Source organism: Chlorocebus sabaeus, chromosome 6 (assembly GCF_047675955.1).
Source record: "Chlorocebus sabaeus isolate Y175 chromosome 6, mChlSab1.0.hap1, whole genome shotgun sequence".
NCBI lineage: Eukaryota > Metazoa > Chordata > Mammalia > Primates > Cercopithecidae > Chlorocebus > Chlorocebus sabaeus.
In genome coordinates this window covers 23922644-23932402 of record NC_132909.1, presented here as the reverse complement: position 1 = coordinate 23932402, position 9759 = coordinate 23922644, and the positions used below count along the sequence as shown (strand labels likewise).

General features: G+C 50.8%; 1 protein-coding gene across 1 annotated transcript; it reads right to left on the bottom strand.

The window, feature by feature from the left end:
- Positions 1–1163: 1163 nt before the first annotated feature.
- Positions 1164–9460, bottom strand: ZNF792 (zinc finger protein 792). The gene is made up of 4 exons (XM_007996285.3): positions 8712–9460; positions 5990–6116; positions 5357–5479; positions 1164–4693 (listed from the first exon to the last, which is right to left on the bottom strand). The coding sequence occupies exons 1-4, from the start codon at positions 8742–8744 to the stop codon at positions 3072–3074; spliced, it is 1905 nt and encodes a 634-aa protein (XP_007994476.2). The 5' UTR covers positions 8745–9460; the 3' UTR covers positions 1164–3071.
- Between the last annotated feature and the right edge of the window lie 299 nt (positions 9461–9759).

The window sequence follows — 9759 nt, the reverse complement described above, 5'->3', positions numbered from 1 at the left end:
ACCCATTAGAATGGCTATCACCAAAAACAAAAAAAAACATGTGCTGGCGAGGATGTAGAAAAAAAATTTTTTTTTTTTTTTTGAGAGGGAATCTCGCTCTGCTGCCCAGGCTGGAGTGCAGTGGCATGATCTCGGCTCACTGCAAGCTCTGCCTCCTGTGTTCACACCATTCTCCTGCCTCAGCCTCCCAAGTAGCTGGGACTACAGGTGCCCACCACCACATCCAGCTAATTTTTTGTATTTTTAGTAGAGACAGGGTTTCACTGTGTTAGCCGGGATGATCTCGATCTCCTGACCTCATGATCCACCCACCTCGGCCTCCCAAAGTGCTCGGATTACAAGCGTGAACCACTGCGCCTGGCCCTGAAAAATTTAAAACTTTGTTTACCGTTGGTAAGAATGTGAAAGGATGCAGCTTTGTGGAAAACAGTGTATGGCAGGTCTTCAAAAAACTAAAAATAGATTTACTATATCATCTAGTAATTCTACTTCTGAGGACATAGCCAAAAGAGTTGAAAGCAGGGTCTTGAAGAGATATTTGTGCACTCATGTTTGAAGCAGCATTATTCGCCATAGGTGAAAGGTGGAGGCAACCCAAGCATCCATTGACACATGATTGATAAGCAAAATGCAGCATATACAAGGAAATACTAATCAGCCTTAAAAAGGAAATTCTAACATATGCTCCAACATTGATGAACCTTGAGGATATTATGCTAAGTGTGAAATAAGCTAGTTACAAAAAGAAAAATACTTATTATTCTACTTACATGAGGGACCTAGAGTGGTCAAATTCATACAGACAAAAAGTAGAATGGTGGTTTTGAGGGGCTGGGGAAGGGAGAATGGGCAGTTATTGCTTGATGAGTACAGAATTTCAGTTTTGCAAGATTGAAGACTTCTGGAGACAAATGGTGGCAATGGTTCCACAACAATACAAATCTAAATACCACTGAAGTATACACTAAAAATGGTTAGGATAGTAAATTTCATGTTAAGCGTATTTCATCAGATTTTTTTTAACGTTTTTAAATAAATCATAAAAAACTATGGTGCACTCACCCAGAATAGCACTACTCAGTAGTAAAACGAATGAACTATATATACACACACCATGGATGATTCTCAAGATAATTACGCTGCATGAAAGAAACCAGACCAAAAAAAGTATAAATACTTTATGATTCCAATTGTGTTAATTCTAGAAAAGGCAAACAAATCTAAAGTAAAAAATGTAAATCAATGGTTTCCTGGGGAAGGCAAGGACAGACTGTAAAGGGGCATGAGGTAGCTCTGCAGGTGATGGATACGTTCATTATCATGATTATGGTATTGGTTCCCTGAGTGTACATAATAAATGTACAAAACTTAACAAATATGTATAATTATTGCATGACAATTACATATCAACAAAGCATTAAAACAAACTATTGCACATAAAATCCAACCTCCTACTCATTTTAGAAAATCCAATTTGGCAACCCGATATTGACTCTGCCATCTCTTTCTTCTTGCCTTGGGAGCAAAGAATGGCTAGCTATGTCATAGATGCTATAATCCCTATAGTATAGGATCTGCTTTTTTCTCAGTCCCTATTTTCCTGCTAGCACAGCACTGGCCTCGAGATGCACAGCACAGAGATGGTAACCCACAAAACCAAAACCTTTAGATTATTTGCTCTGCCAGTAACATTAGTCATAGGACAGAAGTCTAGAGGTCCTGAGAATTTCTGCAAACCCTGAATCCTGCACAGCCACATTCAAGGGAGCATTCATGGATGCACCTTTAGAACAGATTTATCTCTGCTGGTTTGCTATAATCTCGCCTATTCCCTATTAATCACATCCAGTGTTTCTGTACAAATTATGATCCCAACTGGGCCTGATATGTCTTACAGTTAAGAGATACCTGCCTAAGGCTGAACTTCAGGGCATATGGCTCCTTGGCAGGTGCTAAACAGCATCTGCTTTACAGTGTTGGGGAATATGGGGCACCCCCTGGGAATAAGGGACCCAATTCACACTGTTCCCACATGCACTAGGGTTTGTCACACCTGCCCCCTCCTCGGGGCAGATTCATGCCATTCAGACTACAATATTACACCCATAAATTCCCAGTTTTTCCTAGGAGGCCTTGGTGGCAATGCAAATGAGGCCAAGTCTGGATTGACGGTTGTTCTCTGTCATCCGCCTGTCCCCTCCAAGATAATCTGGAGACCCCTTCAGTCTGGTAGATCTTAACTCTGTTCTTGAACCACCCCACCCAGTGATCAGAACATGGAAGATTAAAGACGGCTTTATCATAAGGCCGTTATCATCGCATGAACCAGGGCGATGCACAGGAGATAAGTTGTTGTGCAGGGTAACATGAAGGCTGGACAAATCCTTCACAGGCATGAGACCAACAATGTCCCAGAAAACGGGAAACCTTCTCTAGGACAAGCTGTCAGCAAAACCCTGCTAAGGACTTCACAGTCACAGGCTGGTCATGTCCACAGCTAAACCAGCCACACAGGGCGGGAATGACATCTTCCCATGGCTTCAGACTACTCCTTATTCCCTTTAGGGATTGGAAAGAGAGAGGAGAGGTCTGCCTTCCCTGAGCACAGTGGAGTGGTGGACACATTCTCTGGAGAGCTGCAGTGTGTGGTGCTGACATGGCTTCTATCACAACCCCAGCAGTGAAAAAACGCTGATAAAATCCATGGTGGCCGGGCGCGGTGGCTCAAGCCTGTAATCCCAGCACTTTGGGAGGCCGAGACGGGCGGATCACGAGGTCAGGAGATCGAGACCATCCTGGCTAACACGGTGAAACCCCGTCTCTACCAAAAAGTACAAAAAACTAGCCGGGCGAGGTGGCGGGCGCCTGTAGTCCCAGCTACTCCAGAGGCTGAGGCAGGAGAATGGTGTAAACCCGGGAGGAGGAGCTTGCGGTGAGCAGAGATCCGGCCACTGCACTCCAGCCTGGGTGACAGAGCCAGACTCCGTCTCAAAAAAAAAAAAAAAAAAAAAAAAATCCATGGTAAGAGAATGTAACTAGTCCCCAGAAAGCTTCCAACAGAGCTAGCATTCCTAGGGAACCTCCCCAGGGTGGGTGCTTGGATGAACAAAGTTCAACTTGTAGTTGACAGCACCCTCATAAGGTCTGTTCTCAGAGCTTATCTCTGGTGTGTGCTGTTGCATTGAACAGGGAAGGAGCACATTCTCTATGCTCCTTTCTCTGGTATGAATCTTCTGATGCCGAATGAGGGTAGGCCTTTGGTTGAAGGCTTTCCCACATTCGCTGCATTCATAAGGCCTATCTGGTTTGTGAACTTTCAAGTGCTGCCTCAGATTGGACCTCTGCCTGAAGGTTTTCCCACATTCGCTGCACTCATAAGGCCGCTCGCCAGTGTGAAGTCTCCGGTGGTTATGGAGGCTGGAGCTTTGGTTGAAGAATTTCCCACATTCACTGCACTGGTAAGGCCGTTCGCCAGTGTGAAGTCTCCGATGGCTATTGAGGCTGGAGCTCTGGCTAAACAACTTCCCACATTCACTGCACTCATAAGGCCGTTCACCAGTGTGAACTCGCTGATGTTTCATGAGGTCAGAGCTTCGGCTGAAGGCTTTCCCACACTCACCGCACCCATGAGGCCGCTCACCAGTGTGAACTATCTGATGTTGAATGAGGCTGGCGATGTGGCTGAAGAATTTCCCACATTCATTGCACTTGTAAGGTCTTTCTCCAGTGTGAACTCTCCAATGTTTAATTAGGCTGGAGTTGCAGTTGAAGGATTTCCCACATTCACTGCACTCATGGGCACTTCTGCCCGTATGAACCCTCTTATGATGAATGAGGTTGGAACGCTGGCTGAAGAACTTCCCACAGTCACTGCACTCATACGGCTTTTCACCAGTGTGAACCCTTTTATGCTGAATGAGGTTGGAGCTTCGGCTGAAGAATTTCCCACAGTCACCGCACACGTGAGGGCTTTCACCAGTGTGAACTCTGCGATGTTTAACAAGGCTGGAGTGCTGGCTGAAAAATTTCCCACATTCGCAGCACTCATAGGGTTTTCCTCTATTGTGAACTTTCTGGTGTTGAGTAAGGTCAGCGGCGTAAGTGAAGAAGATTCCACATTTGCTGCATTCATAAGGCCTTTCTCTGCTGTGGATTCTCTGGTGCTGAACAAGAGTGGATTTGTCACTGAAGGCATCCCCAGAGTCACAGCACTTGTTATGCCTTAGTGCAATGTGAAAATCCACCACACTTTCGGTGGCCTTGTGCGGCTCCCCATCGCTGGGAGTGACCTCATGCTGCAGAAACCCTGCTGTGGTCACAAAGTCCTCCCCGCCCTCCCTGCAGGTGGAAAGCTGATCTGATGTGTGGTCTCCCCAGGTCTTTACAGGCAAAGCCTGGCCCTCCTCCCTTCTGATAGGGTTGTGTACGTTCTGCTGCACCTGCCTCTGGGGAAGGTTTGCACTGAACTCAGAGCCTTTCACATATGCCTCACACAGAAACGGTTTCTGCCTGGGATGTGTTGTCTGGTGTTCAGCCAAATGCAAAATATCTTTCAAACGTAGGCCACATATGTCACAGGGGCAGGTCTTCTGGGGGCACAGAGTTGCCTCGGGACTCCTGTCCTGTGCCACTCCTTCTACAGAAACATTATGCTCAGAAGGTAAGTCCTTGCCCTCTGTTCCACGGCAAAAATCTGAAAGCAGAGAAATGCTGGTGAAGTTCGTATAAACTTTAATAGAAAGAAAGACCCCCATCACCTATGCTTGGCTGACCCAAGAATGAGTCCATGGGATTGTTGGCAACACAAGAAGGCTCAGGTCAGGGTAAGGAATAATCTGCTCTGCCATACTGTGCCTGGCCAGGTCACAAAATACGGGAGGCCTTATCAGGACCAGAGACACAAGGATGGGGGACAGTATTGGGCAGAGAGGCAAGGTCTCCCACTCACTTCTCTTTAAAGGCCTTTTGGCAGGGCCTAGGCTGCTGGTAACCTGTGAGGACTATGCAGTGCGAGCATCTAGACCCAGTAAAACCTGCAACTGAGTAGCTGGTGTTCAAGCACATCAAGAAAAAGCATGTATCTCACAACATATTAAGCATAGGCCAGTGTTGGAAAGTGCTGCAGAGGAAGCTGAAAGAGAGAAATGGAGGCCAGAAAGGTGGGGCATAGGCAAGAGGCCCAACTCAGAATAGCAATGGTAAGTGGATAATGTGTCAAGCACGGGGAAGGAAAAGCAGAGATGTGGTCTGGCTACTGGCTTTGGTATCAAATGATGATGAATAGGAGAGAAGATGCTGGTATGATGTAAACACAGTGGTGATGTCACATCCTCCCCCAGCTCCCGTCACTGCTTACCAGAACCAGGCCTGCCATAAGCCCCTCTGGCCATGGCTGAAGTCATATCCACACTATCAGGCACCCAGGGCTCTTTCCCCATCTCCAGCTGGGAAACGATGTGGGACCTGAAAGATATAAGTCCTAAGGGAAAGACAGAGTGGGTGAGTGGCCAGCACCTGCCCAGTTGAACTACCCCATGACAGACTACAGGACAGGAAACTCCGTATGACACAGGGACATCGGGTGGTCATGGCAAGAGGTAACCACATCAGTGATTGGAATTCCTGGCACAGTCTGGCTTAGGAAATATTAGCAAGAGGAAAGGCACAGAATTTAAACCACAGAACTGTCAGATCTGGATAATCACCCAGGAGGGAATGGCCAAGTCAGAGGGAGTCACGCAGCTGACTGCAAGACCCCTCATGCCTGGAGCTTCCCTGCAAGACTTCAGGCAGCAGGTGTGGGGGCCGCTCAGGGAGAGGGGGGAACAATGTACATAGCTCAGCCCCAGAAGCCACAACACACATACCAGGAAAGCGGGGATGGAAGCAGTGCCAGTGGTCTGGCTGTGGGAAGGAAAGAGCCGTTTCTTGGGCAAAGGGGACAGGCAGAGACGAGCTCGGGACACCAGGGTAGGGGTGACGGCCTTACCCAGCGAGGCTATAAGTGCAAAGTTTTCCAGCATCACATCGCAGTACAGGAGTCTCTGAGCCTCATCGAGGAGCCCCCACTCCTCCTGGGAGAAGTAAATGGTCACGTCCTCAAAGGTCACGCAGCCCTGCCATGATGGGGACAGTTTGTTCCATGATCAGTCTCTGTCCTTGGGACTCGCTGTCCATCCCCTGCTCGCTCTCCTCCCCAGCTCCACAGCTCCAGGAGGCAGTAGGCCCTAGTTCTGTGGGCGCCTCATGTGACCACTGTGTCAGCCCAGAGCAGCAACAGGCAGGGGACAGAGAGGGTCCCTCCAAGCTCTGGGCCTGAAGTCCATGGCCCAACTCCCTCTTCCCCTAGTGTCACCAGTGTCACACTTCTCAGATACAAATGTGGACTTCTCTCCCTTAAACCCCAGTCCAGAGGCCTGGGGTAAACAGCTCACACTCCCTCCCACGTGCATTTCACTCTGGACTGCACCATCCTCACAGCTCCAGACCTCACCACGGCCTCCCATTGCCACTGCCACCCTCTCCCCATCCTGGTCCCTATCATAGCCATCTCCACGGGCTCCCATGTGTCACTCTGCACACAGCATCCAGAGAGTACCTGGCAAACACGGCCACCATCCCAGCCTGCCCCAGATCTTTGATGGCCTCCACTGCCAAGGGCAACACCCAGATAACAGGGAGAGGGAGTGCTCCACCCTTGCCTTGGAGCCCCCAGCTCCCCTGGCCTGGCTTCAACCTAAGCCACCCACAGCACACACAGATGTCAAATACCCTTGGCCTTCTTTGTTGCACATTCTGACCATGTCATCACTCACACTTACTGAAAAAAGAAAAAAAAAAGCCAACCTCTCTGGCCATCCTACCCCCACCCAAGGCCAGCAACTCTGCCAACTGACCCCTCTTGCCCCAAGTTAATTCCCCAGCCTGAGGACAAACCCCATCAAGGGTCACCACAAAAGCCTGGTGAGAACATAAGTGAGTGTGTAAGCACCAGCCTAGGCCTCACTGCAATATTACCTCCTCTACTGCTAAGCCTCAGCATCCATCTCATTCATGTCTACACTCTTTGGGATGATCTGGCCACCTGCCAGACCCTCTGATACACCCACATAGCGCCCCACCACCACCACCATGACCACTACTGTTCCTCACCTGTCTTTATGATGCCAAATAAGCCACGGTCCCCAAGCAAGAACCCTGCTCTCAGTTTTCCAGCCCCACCTTCCTCTTTTTTTTTTAACATCATTGTCACCATGACCTGAAGTTTCACCTCCTAAATCTGACACACAGCTATGCTCCCATCCACACACCAGATGGCACATTCTGGATATTTCTAACAGTTGAAATAAACAAAGACCAATGAAATGAGAAAAGCCAAGGCTACTTACTCAAAGCTCACTATAGCAAGAGAGACTCAATGCAAGCTGGGAGTGGGAAAGTTTTATAGTGAAAGAAAAGGAAGGCTTCAGGCATGCCCTGGTTGGAGGCTCCTGTTCGTAGGTGGGTGAACTAGAAGTGGGCATCCTATGTGATTGGTTAGGGTGCATATCTGCCTTTCTCTGGCTGGTCTTAAATCAGAAGCAGGAGCAAACATTAGGGAAGCTGTCTGTTATTAATCAAACCCTGGCCATTTGGGACTGCTTATTACAGAAGTTATTGTTTTAACTTCCTGTATTGTCAGTTCAGATAGCAATCTGGCTTCCTGTGGGTTTGACAGACAGCAGGCTGGCTTCCTGCTGTATGGGTTGTTTATTGTAGATAAGGGGGTTGGTTTCCTGGGCAGGTTCTGGGGCAGAGTTCTATTTGTATACATCATCTGGCCATTGTTCTCATGAATATCCAGCCTCTCATAACCTTAACAACTCCCTCAGAACACCCTGTGTGTTTAGCTGCCCACTCTTCAACTCCATTTGGGAGTCTCTGGGAAATCACAGGCTCAACCTGGCCAAAACCTAACTTCTACTGCTTCCGCGGAAAATTCCTCCCACAACCAACTTCTCAGTTCATGAAGCTGGATTCACCAAACCAAAAACCATGGATTCTTCTCTCGTCTTTCTCACCCTCCACATGGGAAAATTTGTTCAGCTTGACTTAAAAGGCATCAAGTTCCCAATCACGTCCTCTACCTCCAGTCCCCACTCTGGTCCGGACAGCAGCAGCAGCACTGCCCTAGGCTATTCCATTAGGCTACTCCTTGGCTTCCCCGCCTCCGGCCCACCCCCACGCAGTTCTCCACTCTGCATCCACAGGGAGCCTGTTAAGACCTGAGTCACAACATCTTCCTCCTCTGCCCTAAACCTTCCATGGCTCCCAACACCCTCAAAACAGAGGCCCAGGTCTTCAGCCCACCTGCTCTCTGGTTCCAGCAGACATAGCAGTGACCTGGGTGGGGTTCCTTGAACACTCCCAACTCAGTCTCCACACCGTGCCCAACCCCACCCCCCAAGCTTTTGCGTATGCTGGTTCCTGTGCCTACAAAGCCCTTTCTCCCTTCATCCTCATTACATTTCAGAAACGGAAGCCACTCTATATAAACCCTGCCCTGATTCAGGATCCTAGCTGGGAGCGACTCCCTTCCAGAGTCCCCTGACTCAAAAGCAAGGAAACGGAAAAGGTGAAAAGTCCTAGAACAAAGCCATCTTTTGCGTCTCAACACCGGGAATAGGAGGGTGGGGGGCCGACAGCGGAGGGCCTAACGCCCAAGCACTCACCTGCGCGGGATCCCGCACGGCCGCCTCCGCCATCGGAGTCTGTGGTCAGAGCAGGGCCCCACGGTGCGGGCAACCACGGGGCGGGAGAAGGGGGTCTCGCAGCATCAGGCTACCACCCACCCGGCCGTGCCCCAGGCGAGGTGTGACCCCGGGTTGAGGGTCGCACTCCTAGCCTCAGTCTCCCCCGTGCAAAATGCGCGCGGCGCCCGCGGCGCAGGGTCTGGGGGCGCTGAGAGCGCGCAGCTCCGCCGGGCACCCCCGTTGCAAGGGGTCACGGCTGGTGCAAAAGCGCGGAGGGGGTCCCCGGCCTCACTATCCCCGGCACGGTCCCGGAAAGCCGGCGAAGCAGCTTCAAGGGCGCAGCCGCACCCGCCCCACCCCCAGCCCGGGGTCCCCAGCTCCTGCGGACTCAGCCTCCCCGCCGGGAAATGACCTGCGAGGCTGCAGCGCAGGAAGTTCCGGCCCCCACCCAGGCGGCCGGGAGAGTCGCGCTCTCCCGGACTGTCATCGGCCTGGCGCCAGCCGCCGGTGCACAGGCAGGGTCTGGGGATCGCGAGTTTCTGCCCAGCCTCTCGTCAGGCTGGGGTCCAGGACCGGAAGGAGAACGGACCTCGCCGGGTCTCCACCGCCGCCGCCTGCAGCCCTCGGGCCTTCACCTTAAAGGGGCCGCTCCCGCGCCTGCGGCCGCCAGCGCTAAACCCCGCCCACCAAAGGCCCAGGCCGTGCTCTTCCTGCGCGTGTGGGCATCCGCGAGCCGCTTCACCCCTAAAGGACCTAAATTCACACTGGAAATGGGGATAATACCCAATGGGCGGGGTCTTTGCGTATTAAATGTCGCTCTCATTCAGGGCTTCTCAAACCAGCAACAGCCGCATCTCCTGGGGACTGGCTGAAAATGCAAGTTCTGTGGCAACAACTTAAATCTAAGGACTCAGAAATTCTCGGGATGGGATTCAGCCTTCTCTACTTTTGGGGGAGGGGGAGGTGGGGGATGGGTCTCGTTCTGTTGTCCAGGCTGGAGTGCAGTGGCCTGATCATAGCTCACTGA